Source organism: Anabrus simplex, chromosome 1, assembly GCF_040414725.1.
Source record: "Anabrus simplex isolate iqAnaSimp1 chromosome 1, ASM4041472v1, whole genome shotgun sequence".
In the NCBI taxonomy this organism is placed as follows: Eukaryota; Metazoa; Arthropoda; class Insecta; order Orthoptera; family Tettigoniidae; genus Anabrus; species Anabrus simplex.
This window is the reverse complement of record NC_090265.1, coordinates 14,142,125-14,162,351: the sequence shown is the minus strand read 5'-3', so window position 1 is coordinate 14,162,351 and position 20,227 is coordinate 14,142,125. Positions and strand designations below refer to the sequence as shown.

Sequence of the window (20,227 nt, the reverse complement as noted above, 5' to 3'; positions counted from 1 at the left end):
TTTTTATTAAGTGTTTGTCAGATGTAATGATGTATATATCAGCCGTTTTGTTGTAGTGTGTTATTTTCATATATGTTATATCTGTAAATAACAGGAGGGCGTATGTAACCGTCCAGGCTTCTCCTGCCCTACTAATTTAATATAATATCATGTTACGCGATATCATTTGATATCAAGTTTATCCGCCATCGGCAATTATTTGTAATAACATATTTATTCAACGCCAATCATTTGTAATCAAGGCTTTTTGGAATCATATTGTATATATGATAACATCGTTTTATTATTGAAATTATTATATTATGTAGGATAGGAATTCATTACGTTGTAAATACGGTCAATATCTTGAGACATAGTTGTTTTCATTTCATCTCATCTTTGTGTATATGGAGGGTTATTCTTGAAGCTTGGGATTTTGCGTTAGTCATGGGTTTATTTTATGACCAAGGCTAGTAAACAGCGACCCGTGCGCGAGGTTTGCAAGAAGGTCAGCTATATCTTCGCCACGCCTTCTGGACTTGTCGAGGAGGAAGAGAAGGGGAATTGATGCTTCGATCTATCGAATCAGATACTTCGTTGTATATGAGTTTTGAGATTGAACTGTTACCAAGAGTGGGGGTGAGCCCGGATATATACTGATTCTCAACACGAGAACGGGAGCTAACTAAGTACAACTTCTGCTGACAACCTTACAACCTAACTACGTGATACTCCATCACTAGCACTTCTACTGTGAACATCTACTTTGTACGACGTGATTTGATTTTAGAAACAGTGTGTGGTCGCTCCGTGACATCGTTATTTTTGTACAATGTGTTATCACTTCGATACAGTACTTACTTTCAGTTATGTTATCGGATCTACGAGAAACAAAACAAGCTTATGGCTTGTGTAATATTCAGTAAATATTGTGGACGAAGAACTATGTTTAGTTCAAGTCTACAGAATTTTGGTACAAGTCTGTACCGTATAAATAGTATAGCTCAGTTGGATTGAGATTTCTACTAATATGGAAAAATTCATATCTCTGAATTTTCTCCTCATACGATCAACGCTGATCAGTTATCACAAGTATAGGGCCTATGTCTAATTTAAAGACTAGGCAAGTAGGGAGTGTTAGTCCAGATAGCCCGTACCATATCAGAGAAGGAAGGAAGGATGTCCATGGAACAAATTCTACATCGAGAAGGAGAGAACGAGTAACCACGGAAACCAGATGACGTCAACGAAAGCTGCAATTGGCGAGCTTCAATTAGATAAAGCAAGCAATTAGTAAATTCAGTAAATTCTAAATTCCTCCACGCTTTAAGGAAACTTTTCCGATTCATCTCATTTTCTGCATAATAAATTCATTTGTATTTTATATTGCGTTAATTTTCTTTCTTAAGCGATACTTAATGGTTAATTATTTAAAATCCTACCCCTGTGATTTAAGTGTAAGTCTCTATGCTAGTAAATATAAATTTTGGTTTACAGTTTTATTTAAAACTGTAACCATGGCACCCAAACATTACATAGAAAAATGGGAAGCCATGGAATGTTAATTGTTTCTATTTGCGTGGCAATTTGTGGGCAAGCCACAAATAGTTTATTTAATATTCATGTGTCCCAAGATAATAACTTTCATCTCCTCAAGTGTTTTGAAGAGGTGGTACAGTTACAATGTCGACCCATTTTCTCGTAGCTCAGGGTCCGTATGGATTATATAACAAAAGTGTAAATCATTAATATCTTGGTTATAAATGATCTATAATGTATTTTCTATAACATTATTATTATTATTATTATTATTATTATTATTATTATTATTATTGAATATCCAAAGCAGTTTGGAAGCCTATCTTACACAGTATACTAGGGTTATAGTTAAAATACATATATCAGTTTTACAGTGAAAATGAATTCATGTATCTAATTGACAGAAAATGAAGTGGATGAAGTTAATAAAATATTTGTAACAGTATGGCTTCTTAAACAAATGATACAGGGGATTTGATAATGCAATGTTTCAATAATTCAAATGAGAGTTCAAGTCATGCCTTTTTCTTTCAAATGCAGCACATTCAAACAGTAGGTGGTCCACTGTTTGTGAGAATCCACAAACACACACGTAGCCATCAGGACGATTGATTCCGAATCGATGAAAATAATAACCAAATTTGGCACAACCAGTCAAAAATTGAGTAATTTCAAAGCTTGGCACCAACACATTACTTTGCAGGTGGTCATGTAATATTTATCGATAGGACCACTAATAAAATAGATATTTGAGGATTACAAGTTAGGTTTTCCTAAACTACCATTTCACCCAGACTGTTTAAAATTATAGCCTAGATTGTAGGGCCTTACTCTCTGACTTTACATACTGATTTTCGTTAAATTCTGGCCAGTCATTTTCTCGTGATGCACGTACATACATGTAGACAGACAGACAGACAGAAATGACAGAAATTAAAAATTGCATTTTCTTCTTAATGTGGACATGGCCGATACAGAAATACCATTCTTTTTTAATTCTGAGCAATGTGCAGACAAAGCTCTTATTTTATATCAGTAAGAGCTTACCTGAAAGCATCCTATTTCATCCACACCGTCACAGTGAGAGGGTTTCGGTGCTGATGCAGCCGTTGAAGTTGTAATCGAGTCTGGCGCTGTGCCCGCTCGTTTGTGGAGGTATTGCTGGTAGTTCTGGAAGTCCTGCACTGGGGGAGGATTGTCTGAAGACACAGGGTTGCGGTAACTTGGCCACCGCGATGATGCTGAATTGGGCAGGAAGGTGTCTGGATAGTAAATCTCAGCTACGAGAAGACTGACCCAGCGCGGAGATGAGAGACAGCCACCCTCCATGTAATGACAGCGAGACTGCCTGTGAAAAATCACATGAGATTTATGAAAATTTGTGGTGCCATAAGGATGGTCAGGCATACAGTCGTTTCCTCACAGGTAAACAACTACAAAGACACATGTAAACAGCACAGCACAACCTGTCTCACTCAATGCTCCCCATTTCCACCAATGCATTTTCCATGCCATAGTATTTCCTTCCTTTCATCTGTCATTGTTGAAGTCACCAATAGAGCACTGGCTACTGTTTACCTCTTTGAACTAAGTGACTCAAAGATTGTATACCAGTTTATTCCTAACACTTTCAACATTATGCCCATACGGATGCACTGCTTCCTGGCTGTGGCACCATAGAGGCGTGTGTTTATAGGCAGCTGCACGTATCCTATATGGTTTCCTTCCCTTGCTTGGAGGGAATAGTTCATCTAATGTCCACTAGAATGCAACAGTTATCAGGAAGTTCAAACTGAAACAACGAAAAGGGTAGTTTCTCCTTGCCATGGCCTCTACCAAAGCACTAGATGTGCCGTGTGCTGAGTGCAAAAAAATAAGTCGTGCTGTCAGCTGTTTACTGTACAAACATGTCGTCATGCCGACTCAATGATAGTGATATCTTTGATGGTTATGAATTTCATGTTTTTGGTCCGTATTGAACAATATATAAGTAATAATAATAATAATAATAACTTAAATGTTTCCACCTTTTCAATACAATATATTCACAAAATTACAAAATTATACGGTACTAGTTTCGACCCATCTAGGGGTCATTATCAGCCGTATTGGAGCAAAGATCATTTGTGGCGAAATCCTAAGACAATATTGTCTTAGGATTTCGCCACAAATGATCTTAGGATTTCGCCACAAATGATCTTTGCTCCAATACAGCTGATGATGACCCCTAGATGGGTCGAAACTAGTACCGTATAATTTTGTAATTTTGTGAATATATTGTATTGAAAAGGTGGAAACATTTAAGTTATTATTATTATTATTATTATTACTTAGTGATATCTTGGATATTTTGTCTGAAGTAGCAGGTTCAGAAACAGATGACAGTGATGAATACTCTGCTTACGAACCAGATAACATATCAAGTGATTTTTATTTGTTACGTCACTTTCGAATGCAAGTTTTATCTGCATTATTTTACTCCAAATGCACAAGTTGGAATGGAAAGACAGGGAAAGAAAGATTTTGTAGGGCTGTTTGGATATGGAAATATAAATCCAGAGGGTGAGTTGTTGGTGGATTTTTGCATGAGGAACCAAATTATTGTTGGAAACACCATGTTTAGGAAGAAGGACAGTCAGAAGATTACAAGGTGTGTTTGGGGAGACAGACGAACAAAGACCATGATTGATTATATAATCATAGAGAAAGAACACCAGAAGAACCTTTCAGATGTTACAGCCTTGCCTGAAGAAGCCTTTGGTGGAGATCATAGAGTTGTGATAGGAAAATTGAAAGTGGCATAGATTGAAAAAACCCAATAAGAAGAGAGAAAAGAATTAAAGTATGGAAGTTGAAGGAGAAAACTATAAAGGAAGAATTTCAAAGGGAAATAAAAACCTTGGTACCCAGGGTGGAGATGGAGAATGTTGAAGATGAGTGGAAAAGTTTTAAGGAAGCACTGGTTGGATGTGCAGAAAAGGTATGTGGTAGAAAAAAGACAAAGAGACACACTGGTGGAATGATAGGATAAAGATTAAACTGAAGGTAAAGAAAATGGCATGGAAGGCATCTAAGACTGAAGAAAGTAGAAGAAAATATGTGGGGGCAAAGAATTTGACCAAGAAAGTAGTGGAGGATGAAAAGAAAAGCTGGGCCTTATTTACACAGATATTGAGAGATGATATGCAGGCCAGCAAGAAATTACTATATGGTATTTTAAGAAACACAAAGAGAGATGAAGTAAATACCAGATTCGTGCAGGATGAAGGCAGCATAATACCAACAAAGTCAGAAGAAATAAGAAATAGATGGAGAGAGAATTTTCAGAAGTTGCTGAACACAAGAACCAGTGACAGTTGTTGCGTATTTATCTGATGTCATTCCGATTGATTCCAATGCTCTCAGGTGTGCATCTAACTTATCGTAGAGATGAGCTATTTCAAGCATGGCTTGGGTCTCTGTTACATTCTTTATCACGAGTCCTAGTAGCTCTCTCACGTAATATTTGGTCAATAATTCTTCCTTATTAAATCTATTTTTTAAGCTTTCAATACCTTTGTTATAATTTTCAGCAGATGCGGGGAAACTCTCTACAATCTCTCTGGCTCATGAACCTTCTGCTGTAGCCTGAAGCAAATACTGAAATTTATCTGCATCTTCCATATCCCTGTCTTCATCAATTCTTTTAAACTAGTTCCAAAAACCCAAAAAGTCTTTTATATTTCCACTGAATTGTTTCAGCTCTATTTTAGGAAGTTTAAGTTCCCTCCTACTTGAGGTTAGGGAATGAACCAACTGACTGGGCATCATTACCTAGTCCTACCTGAGCATATTTTGTTACAAATGTTTCCATCTTCACCTTAACATGATCCATTTTTCTCTATATGCTTCTGCAGTATTATATTCTGTTTCAAAGTCAGCATTTTCATCATCTAACATCAATGTGGCCATTTGATCATCTAGTTTATTAAGATCGCCACATAACCTATCTAACATAGAAAACTTTAATTTTACTATTTCCTCATTCGGATTTTCAAAATCTATTTCTTGTGTAAAACAGTCTCGTTCGCACGATCGAGTCTATTGTTGGCTCAGCTGTGTTTGTGAGGATGGAAGGAGTGGAGGGGGAAGGGACAGTGCAGGGCTGATTGGGAGTGGGTTGGGGAGGGGGGGAGTGGAGGTGAGTTGGAGAGATGGAAGCGGGGTTTGTTTATATTATGGAAGTTCTGACAAATATATGGAATGAATGTTTCAAGTAGAATGTTCTTTTTTTGTTGACTTCATTTAAATTGTGAGAGGGTTTTTTAAACTGATCTAAATTGATGTGGAAGCTCTCAAGAATGTTGAGCAAAGTGCCTTTTTGCTCATAATGCAAGATCTTAAAATCTTTATCTATTGAAGTGTATTCATTGCTGGATGCTTTATGATGTCCAATCAAAGCTGAAAAATGATTATATTAGAGAGTGTTGTGATGTCCGGCGTATCTCATGACAAAATTGTGGCTTGTTTGACCAATATAGCTGGAATTACAGGATCGGCATTCTAATTTGTAAACTCCAGAGTTCAAATACTTATTATATTTATTATTAATGTTGTTTGAGAAGGCCAGGGTGTTTGAGAGGACAACCACCTTCTAAACATCATAAGTTTAAGCTTTCTACACACCCTTTCCATATTTTTTATTTATCAGTCAATGTTTCTCACACAACCTCATCTGTTTCCATTACAGAGTGGAACTTCATTGACGGTTTCCACTATTCACTTACAATTTACCATGCATCTGTCATTTCCCTAACACAGCTTCTCAACTTTATGTTGTGGCCCTTTCAACCTTTTACAATGAGGCAAACCAACCAGCCAACATTGTGAAACAATAATCAAGAAATGGATTACTAGATTGAGAAGATATTGAGAATACTGCTGTTCTAAAGCTTTAAACTTCATCAATGTTTTTCCATGTCACAGGGATTTTACCTGCACGTTATCTCAGGCTTGGTTTCTCAAACTTTTTCACTCCCGCTCCCCTCCTAGCCATTCCATGTGATGGGTTTCTACAAAGGAAGATTTTCGGCCTGAATATTCAAACAAGTGATTTCATCCTGTTTTATATTGTTACAAAACCAATATTTTGTAAACTAAGAGGTCCGCAACCTCACTGTGTGCACTTATTGTTCATTTCCATGTGTATCATTTATTTTCACTTCTTTTATAAAGATTTTACTGCAGCCAGTGGCCATTAAAATATGTTTACATGACTAATTACATCAAAACAGAATTTGGTTAGTCCCATCTGTCTTTTAGTACATGTCACAACATGATATAAGTCACAAATCTTCTCACACAGTACACATATACATTCCTTTCTCGGGGTGTGAAAAGTTTTGTTAGCACACACACGATGATGAAAACCGTGTGTTGCTAATCTAGTCACTATGTGCATGAGTTCATAGTTTGCCTTCATCCAATCTGTGATGTAAAATGTTTCCCATATATCTCCCTTCTTGGTTTGCAGCTCTGTTTGTAACTGGTTGAATGCATCTGTAGACGGCAATATTAGTTTGTGACGTAGTTCTTCTGTATAGAAGAGCTCTCTTGTCAGGTCGTAACATAGTCTTGAAGGAGTGAATTTGGACAAACATAATACCTTTTTCATGTATTTTCTTCTTAGGTTAACACAGTTTTTAGTTTCAATTATGTTTTGTATTAACCCCTGTTTCACTGAATTTTATCTCAGCGAGTTGTTTTTTGCTCCACATTATGATGTAAATATTGTATATTGTGTTAATTTTGTTTCTGTCTAGGCTCTCTTTTGTTTTTTCATTAGTTCCTTCATTATGTTTTTTGGCATTTTTTAGCTCTATTATGTAAATTATTTCAACCCCCCTTTTTTGCACTGAAGATGGCTCAAATGAGCCAAAACATGTTTGAATTTGATTACTCCAACTAATGATGGAATATATGCTGTATTGAATTAGGAGGGTACAATCAATTTTTAACCTTTGTAAAGCTAAGTTTAATGGTTATAATAAAATCTTCATCAAACGTATTATCAACAAATTCAGACATCATTCAAAATCTAATTTAATAAAAGATAATTCCAGACCTAAGTTATTTTCAACCTTTACATTTAATCGAAACATCTACAGTGTCACCAACTTATTCAAGAAACATAATGTTAATTTTGCTTTCCGTACTAGCAATAGAAATATGGATATTCTCCACAATTCCAACCTAGTCAACAAATCCGACCCTTTCACTAAGTCAGGTGTTGACAGATTCCGGTGCAACGACTGAAACAGTTCCTATATAGCACAAACTGGAAGGAACTTTAAGATTAGATATGCAGAACATCTTAATGCAATCAAATACAATAGGTTTTCTGCAGTTGGTCAGCCACGAAGAGGTGGGGAGAGGTGATACTCCCACGTGGCGTGTCCCAGGTGGCGGATAGGGGGTCCTAACCGGCTTGCCGGCGGACTTGAGGGAAATAAAATACCTCTCGCGGACGAAACACACTACCCCCTGCGGGTGGGGGACGCACATGTAGAATACACCCGCGGTATCCCCTGCCTGTCATAAGAGGCGACTAACAGGGGCCAAAGGGGCTCTCAACTTGGGAGTGTGGATTGGCGACCACGGGGCCGTTAGCTGATTCTTGGCATTGCTTCCACTTACTTATGCCAGGCTCCTCACATTCGTCTATTCTGTCTGACCTCCCTTGGTCAACTCTTGTTCATTTCTGACCCCGACGGTATTAGAGCATTCGAGGCCTAGGGAGTCTTTCATTTTCATGCCCTTCGTGGCCCTTGCCTTTCTTCGTCCGTTACTTCATTTTTCGAACCGATGGATCCCTTCTTTCTTCTTCTTTTTTCTCTCTCTCTACCCCCTGTGGGTGGAGGACGCAGACAAAAAATACACCCACGGTATCCCCTGCCTGCCGTGAGAGGCGACTAAAAGGGGCGACCAAGGGATGATTGTCTTAGAACCATGAAACTACTTTTGATTAGTACCATCACATGGGGAACACCATGAGTCGCCTTTACTTGCTTTTAGTACCACTATATTAGGTACGAAATAAGTTTGTGATTAGCATAAGCAGTGAGTTGGTTCTCCAGTGGGTTTCCAGTACCTGTGAGTCGTACCCATGTAAGCAACACTGCGGGTCTGGCCATTGCCTGTGAGTTGTACCACTCTATGAGCGACACCGTGGGTCTCCGTTGCCTGTGATTAGTACCCACTATGTGAGGAACACCACGGGATAGTACAGGTCCCTGTGGTTAGTAAACATAGGTGAGGAACCTCATCAGTATGTGTTGGCTTTGAGTGGCGCCATTGTATGAGAAACACCATAGGTCTGCGTTACCTGTACGACGTACAATACTTGTGAGTAGTACCATCATGTGTGGAACACTGTGAGTCTTCGCTACTTTTGATTACTACCCCAACATGACAAATACCATGGTTCTACTTTACTAGCGATAAGAACCATTCTGAGGGGCCTTGACCTGGATTTTGGACCCCTTTAGACATCAAGCATCCTCAATTCAGGATTGTCTTTATAAGTGGTCCCTTGGTCAGTAATACTATTATTTATGATCTTTTTTTGAGTCGGATCTACTGTTTTTTTGTTTGTTTTTTGTTTTTTTGGGTTCATGTCCATCCATTCATTCTTCATGACATTTTATTTTGGTCAGTGGATGATTTTGAACTTTTTGTTGTCATTCCATTTCGTACCATTAGGGGCTGATGACCTCGATATTAGGCCCCTTTAAATAACAAGCATCATCATCATCTGCAGCTGGTCAGCACATTCAGGATTATAAACACAAATTCAACGGAATTGATCAGGACTTAACAATATTGGATACGCTGAGCAAAGGCCCCTTACTAGATATCACAGAAACCTGCTACATACATCTAGATAAATATTTCAACCTGAATCTGAACCTGAACGACATTTCTGAAAAGCCCAGAATTTTATTTGATATTCTTATTTCAATTCTGAACAGTGCTAAACTTCCCAAAAATAGTTTGTTCTTTCAGATTATACGTAACACGTAATAGTTATCCTTCCTCACCACGCCCACCTAACTCCGCCCCTTCCATAAACCCTCTTCTCCTCCCTCCTGACCCGACCCTCTCCCTCCCTTAGTAATGTTCTGTGCTTTCAGTAAGCTCTAGCACCTGTTCCTTGCCACTCTCTGTACATACAACAGGCACTCGAGGTGAGTCTCTTACTTGAGTTTTTACTTTCTTGCCCTTTATCCATTATTTCATTTTAACTCTTAACTTCGTTTTTCATACTTGAGGCTTGGCATTGGATCGAGAACTTTCTTGCCATATAACTAGTCTTCTGTCAGTGCCTGTGTGAGATCCACTTGTTTAAGTACCTCGTAACGTACTGTTTCTTCTTATGATCGGATATTACAAGCCACTATCAAACTTACATATTTTACCTTATCATTAGGGGCCGTATTTTTTGGTAATAATGATATGCACAAGTTTTTTTTATATCTTCTTTCTTGTCTATATATACCTTCCCAGGTACAAAAAAACACCGTATTTTAGCAAAATGAACTCGCAAAATTTGATTTATTGCGAGAATTGCGCAAACAATCACGAAATATACACCACTTGGTGCGAAAAATTCGAAATTGCACCGGAAGAGCTCTCCAATAAATGTTTAAATGCTTCTGAGAACTTGGCTATTGTAGTTTCCTTCTCATTTACTTGATAGCGCTGTATATTCTCCTCACAAATGCACACAAAGCGGTACGCACTGTGTATCGAAAGTATGTGTATTTAATTCCGTGATCTCTAAAGCATTACATAAAATCAGCTTCATGGTCCATATCGCACTTCAATAGATTCACAATTAAGTATTTATTTATTTTCCACCTAGTCGACTAGGTGGAAAATAAATAAATACTTAATTGTGAATCTATCTCTAAAGCAGTCGATAAAAATCAATATCTGTTATCGATTACAGCAAATAGCGCTGTGGTCGTAACAAGATACAAGACCGGTCGTAGATACAGCAGTGCGCAATGAGAGTTCGTTACTTACAAACATTTACCAGCAAATGTCCAACAATTAAGTATAAAAATGTCGAAAACTGAAGTCACAACAGGTTATTCGAGGGCCGAGGAATACAACAGTGAGGGGTTCTATGTATAGTACGCAAACTTTTTCTTGAGCCCTAGTTCCCATTCAGCACTATGGAGTTCAGGGCTCAAGAAAAGGTTTGCATACTATATTTGATGCTGCAAGAAAGATTCTAATGTACCAATAGTGTACCGGTAATATTCGTAAAGTGGAAACGTGCAATATACACTGCAGAGAATCAGAATGAAGCAAATGAACATAATTCTAAGCGGCAAATAACAATCGACGATACTTTACAGATCATAAAGGTGTTGAAAAATTATAGAGACCAATTTGTAATAGACACAAAAAAAAGCATTCATGCAAGCCAACATTCCTCTAGAAAAATAGGATAATCCTGGATTAGGAAGAGAATGAATATAAAAGGAAAGGTAAATAATACTGTCTTTACTGTAAAATATGACGGTATTGGTAGGCCTATTGTAAATAAATCGCCTGTTTGAGTAGTAATAATGTTATTGTTTTTATGTCCCACTAACCACTTTTACGTTTTCCGGAGACGCCGACATACCAGAATATTGTCCCGCAGGAGTTCTTTTACGTGCCAGTAAACTACTGACATGAGGCTGACATATTTGAACTCCTTCAAATACCACCGTACTGAGCCAGGATCGAACCTGCCAAATTGGGGTCAGAAAGCTAGCGCTTTAACCATCTGAGATACTCATCCCCGACCGGGGAAAAAAAGCATATCCATGAACATCTTCCAGAGCTATATGACTTTGCAAAATGCCATGAAAGCACATCTGGTTGAGGAAGTGAAAGAAGACAGTGTTAGCAAAGTTTTAGGAGGTTTTATAAAAGACCACCGTGAATTTGCATCCAAGTGTTCGCAAGCATTATGATTTCCGACACCTAATGTGGTCAGCGAGAGGAGCTTCTCTGCTTGCACAAAGACACTTCCTGACTGTCGCACAACTCTGCATGCTGTTAATGTTGAAACCATGCTTAGTTTGTACTTTGGAGACAAGTAATTCAACGTCTAAAAATGTAGGTTATGTATAAATGTATATCACAGGGCAGATCACCTAACTTCATTTCAAATTATCAGCGATTTATATATTTATATAACAATTTGCATATTTGGTTTTTCTAAGATTTAATAATAATCATACATTACAAGGGTTTACTTTAAAACCCCTACAAGGAAGATTTCGCAGGAAACATCGATCAGTATAACAATTTATTTCATGAAATACCTACCGAAATAGTGTCAGTTTTAACACCGAAATCAACAGTTTTATTTCATCAAAAAATAAGGCCCCTACTTATCATCAATGTTCTGCGGAGGAACTACATTCTACACCAGTTTTTAGATGTCAATGTTCAATTTTCACCCAGTGTTTAGCTACCAAATGAATGGAGAGTTGCTATAGTAGCCCCTGTGTATAAAGGAAAGGGTGATAGACATAAAGCTGAAAATTACAGGCCAGTCAGTTTGACATACGTTGTATGTAAGCTTTGGGAAAGCATTCTTTCTGATTATATTAGACATGTTTGTGAAATTAATAATTGGTTTGACAGAAGGCAGTTTGGGTTTGGGAAAGGTTATTCCACTGATGCTCAGCTTGTAGGATTTAGGCATGATATAGCAGATATCCTGGATTCAGGAGGCCAAATGGACTACATTGCGATTGACCTATCTAAGGCATTTGATAGGGTAGACCATGGAAGACTACTGGCAAAAATGAGTGCTATTGGACTAGGAAATAGAACTCAGAGAATTAGAGTAGGCGAAGCTCTATCTGACCTTGTAATAATTAAGAGGGGAATTCCTCAAGGCAGTATTATTGGACCTGTTAATGTTTTGTACATCATATCATATGTCATGTAATAATTAGGTATCTTAAATCCATTTAATGCAATACTTAAACCCGCAAATACCACAATTTTACAAGGACTGATCGATCTTCACTTCTTTTGTTTTTAAGGTTACAATTACACTTCACAATAAAACATTTGATTCTGTTAATCGAGAAGCTCTATGGAGAATTCTAGCTCTGATCGAATGTCCAAACAAATACATACAGATACTCAGACTGCTACACGATGGCATGTTTGCTACTGTTCTTTCTAATACAAAACCAAGAGACCCTTTCCGTATTTCTACTGGAGTAAAGCAAGGTTGTGTAATTGCTCCAACATTGTTCTCACTATTTGTTGGAACTATACTACACCTTGTGGATGATAAACTGCCATCAGGAGTAGAACTTCTGTATAGAACTGATGGAAATCTGTTTAATATTAACAGACTGCGAGCTAAGACCAGGTGTCCTCAGTGTCAGTTATAGAGCTTCAGTACGCAGATGACAATGTTATCTTAGCCAACACAGAGGAAGATATGCAATCAATCCTCAATGATTTTAATCAAGCATATGAAAGAATCAGACTGGAAATTAATATTGATAAGACTAAGATCCTTTACCAGCCGGCACCTAATTCCAATAAGAGAACTCCAACTATTACAATCAATGGCCAGTCTCTGCAAAATATAAATCATTTTCCTTACCTTGGAAGCCATCTCTTGACACGTGCAAACGTTGATGCAGAAATCCAATATCATTTAAGATGCGCTAGTGCGGCTTTCGGTCGTCTCCTAAGAAGGGTGTTTGACAAATATGATATCAGTGTGAGAACCAAACTGTACGTTTACAATGCTGTTGTAATTCCTACTCTTATCTATGGTTGCGAGACCTGGACAACCTACAGGAGAAACCTAAAATGCCTGGAAAAATATCATCAACGATGCTTACGGAGAATACTGAAAGTTAAATGGCAAGATCGTCGAACAAATATTAGCATCCTTGAGGAAGCCAACGCTACAAGCATAGAGGCAATGATAGTCAGGCATCAGCTACGCTGGGCTGGTCATATCGTCTGCATGCCAGATACACGCCTCCCAAAGAAAATCTTGTACTCCCAACTAAAGAATGGGCAGCGTAACCATGGAGGGCAGCTTAAACGGTATAAGGATGTTCTAAAGTATAATCTTAAAAGATGTCATATTGATACGATCAACTGGGAAACTACAGCCAAGGGTAGGCCCAAATGGCGTAGCATTGTATACGATGGAGTTGAACATCTAGAAAAAAGATAGAAGATTAGAAGCTGAGAGGAGGAACCACAGGAAAGAACGAGCAAATGCGAGGGGTGGCATTCTTGCACAACCATCTGCTACAACTCCTAGTGTGTGCTGTCACTGCAATAAAATCTGTGCATCCAGAATCGGTCTGTTCAGCCATCTGAGACGACACAATTAATGTGTCCAAATGACATTGTATTTATATACTACATATTCGTTGACGAATAAATGCCTATGATGATGACAATAAAACATGACCAACATCAAATATCCCGACATTCTCCCACCTTGCAATTTTCAGTCATTCAACAAAATTGCAGCAATCAGTCATTCATTACAGAAACCGTGCAGGTCGCTGCACCACTCTTCCACATCTAGTACGGTCTACCTCTAGGTCTGCCTCTCTCTTTGAGGCATCAATTTTGTGTTTGGTCTCTTCAACTGATGACAGGGAACATTCTAACGGGATCAGACATTGAACAGGTTGCATGACTACTCCTCTCTTCGTACGAAGCCTCACAACTCTTACACGACCGTCCTTCCCAGGTAACAGATCTTCGATAATGCCCAGCGGCCACTCTAGTTTATTAAGTTTGTCCATCTCAATGAGCACAACATCTCCTTTGCTAAATTTGTCATGCTGCTTCTGTTTCAACTGAAGTTGACCAAGGTACTCCTTTTGAAATCTCTGACAAAGTGCATTTCTCAATAGCAGTCGATAGGCTGCTCTCTTCCTCAGTTGAGGTCCACCCATCGTATCCATATCTGGTACACCTATCTCATGGGCTTCTTGCAGAAACATCGCTGGTGTGATTGGTCTCAAGTCATCAGGATTTTCTGTGTCTGCAGTCAAGGGTCGGCTATTGATAACTGCCTCACACTCGCATAAAACAGTAATTAATTCTTCAGATGTCAGGGAAGATTTTCCCAGAACTTTACGAACAGTCCGATCAATCTCTCCCACCAACCACCCCACCACGAGGCTGTGGGAGGGATAAATTTCCATGCAATGCTTCGAATGCTACAATAAGACTCCATCTGCTGCCAGTTAAGCTTAGCCATCATGTTGCTCGCACCTCTAAAATTTGTTCTGTTGTCACTATTTATTATCGAAGGCCTTCCTCTATGTGATATAAATCTTCGTAGTACTTGAAGAAAAGAGTCTGTAGATAGCGATGCGAGCAGTTCCAAATGTACTGCTCGGTACACAGCACATGTGAACAAACATACCCACATCTTCTGATTACCTCTCACAATCAACGGGCCAGCCAAGTCAACACCAACTACTTCGAAAATCTTGGCATCTCTCACGCGATCGTGAGGTAGAGATGGTGTAGAAACCTTTAGTCTCTCTTTCTTATATCGCTTGCAAATAACACATTTTCTCACACAGGATCTCACGACTCTTCTTCCATTCAAGATCCAGAATCTTTCTCTGAGAATACCCAACAGAGTCTGTGGGCCTACATGACAATTCTGAACATGAGTACCATGAATAAGTCGCTGAACAGCAGGGTGATCTCCTGGCAAGACTGCGGGCTGACGAAACTCAAATTTAGCCTCCCTCTCTGATACTCTCGTATTCACTCACAAAATACCATGTTCATCCAGGATTGGTACAACTGAAGTCAGCTTTTGATCCTCAGGTCCTCGAAAACTCTCAGTCTGGATAAGTTTAATAACTGTTCTTTCGCAGTCTTCCAATTCTGAACAATTCAGCTCTCCACTTTTCCTCCTTTTAGACTTACAGTTAAATATAAACCGTTTGATCCAACCAATCAATCTCACTATCTTGTGAAATCAAGAAAAATATTTGTAGTACCAGTTTGACCTTAATGGATCTTCTGTGATGACGAGGCTTGTGGCAGTCTTTCTTCTTTCGTGCATAATTTCATCTTCATTCCTGACGCTGCAATCTGAAGGCCATTCTTCCGCTGGAAGGTACAACCAGGATGGCCCCTCCCACCATCTGGAGGTTATAAGTTCTCTTGTCCCACATCCTCGAGTAGGCAGATCAGCAGGATTCACTGTACCAGGCACATGCCTCCAAGATTCCTTTTGAGTCAGTTGTCTTATTTCCCTAACCCTGTTCTCAATGAAGACTGACCAAAGGATCTCACGCTGTATCCATGTCAACACTGTCGTAGAATCTGTCCACAAGTAAACTGACTCAGCGTCAAAATCTTTTCTCACAGTTGACAACAATTGAGCACTTATTGTTGCTCCCATGAGCTCGAGTCGAGGAATGGTCAGCCGGGGTAAAGGAGCTACTCTTGATTTTGCTTGAAGGAGCTGGACGTAAACTCATGATTCTGTATGCATACGTAAAAATACCACTGCTGCATATGCATCTCGACTCGCATCGCAGAAGACGTGAAGGCTACGTTCTATATATACCTCAGGGAATTTTCTGGGGATCTCCAACTGATGTAATTCTTGAAGTTCACAAAGCCATTTTCCGAATGTGGTTTTCATTTCCAAAGGTATTTCCGTGTCCCAAGGGACCTCATTTATTTTCTGTAGTAAAAGCTTCGGCAGGAGCATAATGGGCATCAAAAATCCTATTGGATCATAAATCCGATGGACAGTAGACAGCACTATCCTTTTAGTTATCTTCTCTTGTGAAATATTTTCCAGAGGCTCACAATTCAAACGAAGCACATCCTCCTTGTGATTCCACATTATTCCAAGGATGGGTGACAACTTACAATCATCTTCAAGCAAAGGATCAGTGCTCTCCCAACCTCTGAACTTAAACTTGTGTTGGGAAAACACCTCTTGAGCAGTACTGACAAATAGTTCCAGCTCCTCCTCATTTGAGACACTTGTCACACAATTATCAACATAAAAACTGTCCTTAAGCTGTCTAATAATACCAACAGTCACTTTATTTTCATCTTGAGCATTTAGCAAGGCTTGGTCTAGAAGGTGGTCAATCACCACTGCCAGTAAAAAAGGGCTTGATGTCACTCCAAAAACTACTAGATTGTGCCTATAGGTTTTCACTTCTTCCTTGTCCCACAGGAATCTCAAAACATCTCTATCTTCTGGTGTTATTGAAATTTGCAGAAACGCCTTACGGATATCAGCAATAACCCCAACTGACTTCTTTTGGAACTGTAAGAGGAGAGAAGGAATTCGTTTGATGAGATTGGGACCCTTTTCTAGACAATCGTTGAGGGAAGGATTGTTACCTCTTCTCGCGAAAGCATCAAAGACTGGCCTCACTGGTGTTGTTGCAGAATTCTTGATGACAGGTCGATGAGGAAGATAATGCCCACAGATTCCAGCCTGATCACTCGGAATTTCTTCTATTATCTCATCATCAAGCCAGCCTTGAAAAACTTTATCATATTCTTCTAAGAGGCCGTTGCTGTCAAGCTTTCTTTTTGTAATTTCTAGCTGCTTTTCTGCTATCTCGTATGATGGACCTAAGGGCAGATGATCTTTCAGCCATGGAAGTCGAACTTCGTACCTACCATCTTCTTTTATCAGTACAGTTTCCAGGAAATCTAGTTTTGCTTCTTCTTCCAGTTGACATTTCTTCTTTTCAGAGATAGGATCTTCTATCCCCAAAATGTCCAGTTCCCACAGGTCACTCACTTTCTCTATATTCAGCAGAATAGGTGTTGCTTCCCTCTCATCACAACCTGAGCACTGATTTCTGCTGAATACCATCCACCCTAATGTAGCCAACATTGCCGTCAAATCTCCCACTATTCTACGCTCATTCAAGAGAATTGACCCTAGGAAATCTGCTCCGATAAGGATTTCTATTTCTTTATCTCTCCCCACATCTAGGTGTGACAGTCCCAGTTTCATCACGTGTTCTGCTGTAAGGCGAGGAACATGACTGAAAATAACAGGCTGGCTGAGAGCAGTCAGTCTCAACTGATTACATTTATCAAGATTCTGAAGAATAAGTTCAAATACACGATGTTCTACAGGAGACCCAGTAATACCACCAAACACAGCATGGCTCATAGTCACTTTCTTAATCTCCTGAAGACCTAATCTCTCTGCCATTTCTTCTTTCACGTACGAACGCTGCGAAGCAGAGTCCAGAAGGACACGCACAAGTTCCTGATTATATCCATGCATTATTTTAACCAAGACAGTTTTAAGATAGACACACGAGGAATTAATGCAGAAATTAGTTACTGACCTAGACTGAGGTGAAGCCTGCGACTCTTTCTCAACTTTCCTTTCTGAAAGATCACACATGACCAGATAATGTTGCCGCTTACACACATTGCAGGAGAGGCGAGAGTAACATTTTCTTGCAACGTGCCCCACCTTGAAGCACTTGAAACATGCACCGTTCTGGGAGAGTCTAGATTTCTTTTCTTCGAGAGTCATATCTTTTACCTGCTGGCATTGCGATGAAGCATGAGTCTCTACTTTACAGAAAGCACATGCATTACCTACACCACTAGTGTAAACTAAACCTTGAGCAGTTGGAACATCAGATTTTCTCAAAGGTTTTGATGTTTGAGCTTTACCCACACTAATATCACTGATCTTCCCAGTTAGCTGCAAGTATTCTTCATTTTCTACTTCAGATTTCAGAAATTCTAACAGTCCTTTGAGCTTTTCTTGTGACCTAGCTTCTTGCATATTATCTCCTCTCCTCTGCCACACATGGATCAATTCATCAATCAAGCAAGACTCCATGAGAGGAAATAATAATGCAGCCTAGTTGTCAGTAGTTAGACCCACTGATTCCAGCGATCTAACATTAACCTCAATTCGATCATACAGCACTGACAGGGAAGGTTTTTCAGTCACTAGATTTATAATGTCTCTTACGTAATGCTCTATTAATAAATCCTTTCGACCATAATGTGTTTTTAACAACTGAACAGCTTTACTATAATTTTCAGGAATAGGTGGAAAACCATTCACAAGCTCATAAGCCCTTGTCCCAGGAGTCATAGATTCTCTTAGATAGAGAATCTTTTCTGCATCATCCAGCTCGCTACTTTCGTGTATTCATTTGAACTGTGCCCAAAATGGTAACCACTGCTTACTATCTCCCGAGAACTTGACAAACGATAACTTCGGCAATTTACTAACCAATCTACTAGTCTGAGAAACACTCGAGCTTATTTATTTATTTATTTATTCATGAAGCACAAGATACAGCTGCACTGAGCAAATTTCACTTGCACTGTCAACAGACTATTTAATAAACGTAAACTTTCATAATAAAATATAACAAACATAACAAAATATAACAAGATCAGGTACACATCCTACTAATAACTGTCCAAATCGAAAACCATAGAATGTCCATGTTCATAGCCAAGTCGTCGTGGGTCGAGATGGCGGTATAATCCCTTCACATCAACTTATCTTTAAGATACTATTTACACACCTCTCGAATTCACTTTTATTTGATGCTATATCAAGCTCTTGTCTCCTATTAATATTGTTAAAGAGTGTTGGGAGGCAGATTAGGAAAGATCGTTGAAGTATTGAGTGCTGAGTGTGGGGAATGTGGAGAAAGTCTTTAGTTCTGGTGGAACGGGAAGGAACGTGGAGAGAGAAGAGAGAAACAAGATGTTCCGAGCGGTAATGTCCATTTAAGATCTCGTGGAGGAAACTCAGGTCAGCTACCTGTCGCCTGATGTGCAGTGGTGACACATTAATTGCCATTAATACCTGCTGCATAGACAGATTTCTGAGCTTGGGGTTTCTGTTCCTTACAATTGCAGCAAAGAAGGACACTGCTCTGTCTAACTGCTTAGTATTGGAGGGGGCGGCTGTTGTCCAAATCGGAGAGCAGTAGTTTAAGAGAGGTTGAACGATCATGAGGAAGAAGTGACGTAGAGCAATGGGGTCAGAAATTTCTGTGAAGCGATAGAGAATGCCTAGTAATTTCATAGCCTTGGTTGTATATGTTTCTATATGGGTCTTAAATTGTAATTTTGTATCGAATATTACACCTAGGTCATGCTGTTGCGTAACCACGGTGATGGGCTTGTCGAGTAGGTAATATGATGTCGGTAGAGGAGATTTACGCAGTGTTATAGTCATGTGGCTGCATTTTTGTGGATTGGGGATAAGTTACCAAGTACGGCACCAGTTCGAGAGGGCATTAAGTGAGGACTGTAGCAGAGCTGCATCTGCTGGATTCCTGATCTCCCTAAAAATCTTGCAGTCGTCAGCAAAGAGTAGGGTATTCGCTGTTTCGTTGAGTTCGGACGGCAGATCGTCCATAAACAAAGAAAACAGCAAGGGGCCAAGAGTACTGCCCTGTGGGACCCCGGAGGTGACTGGTAACCATGAGGATGAAGTGCCTGATATTACCACTCTCTGCCAACGGTTATGTAGGAAGCCAGCAAGAAGGGTCAGAAGACTGCCATGTATATTAAATCGTTCGGAGAGTTTATGGAGCAACAGAGTATGGTCAACAGAATCGAAAGCTTTCAAAATGTCTACATAGCAGATATCCAGCTG

The 20,227-nt window shown here is 39.2% G+C and overlaps 1 protein-coding gene across 1 annotated transcript in view; it reads right to left on the bottom strand.

Moving 5' to 3' along the window:
* spz6 (Spaetzle domain-containing protein 6) overlaps positions 1 to 20,227 on the bottom strand; it is a 218,447-nt gene that overhangs the window by 35,926 nt on the left and 162,294 nt on the right. The window contains exon 7 of the mRNA XM_067138688.2: positions 2,566 to 2,866. Within this exon, the coding sequence (XP_066994789.2) occupies positions 2,566 to 2,866 (301 nt within the window). The remainder of the gene's footprint in view (positions 1 to 2,565; positions 2,867 to 20,227) is intronic.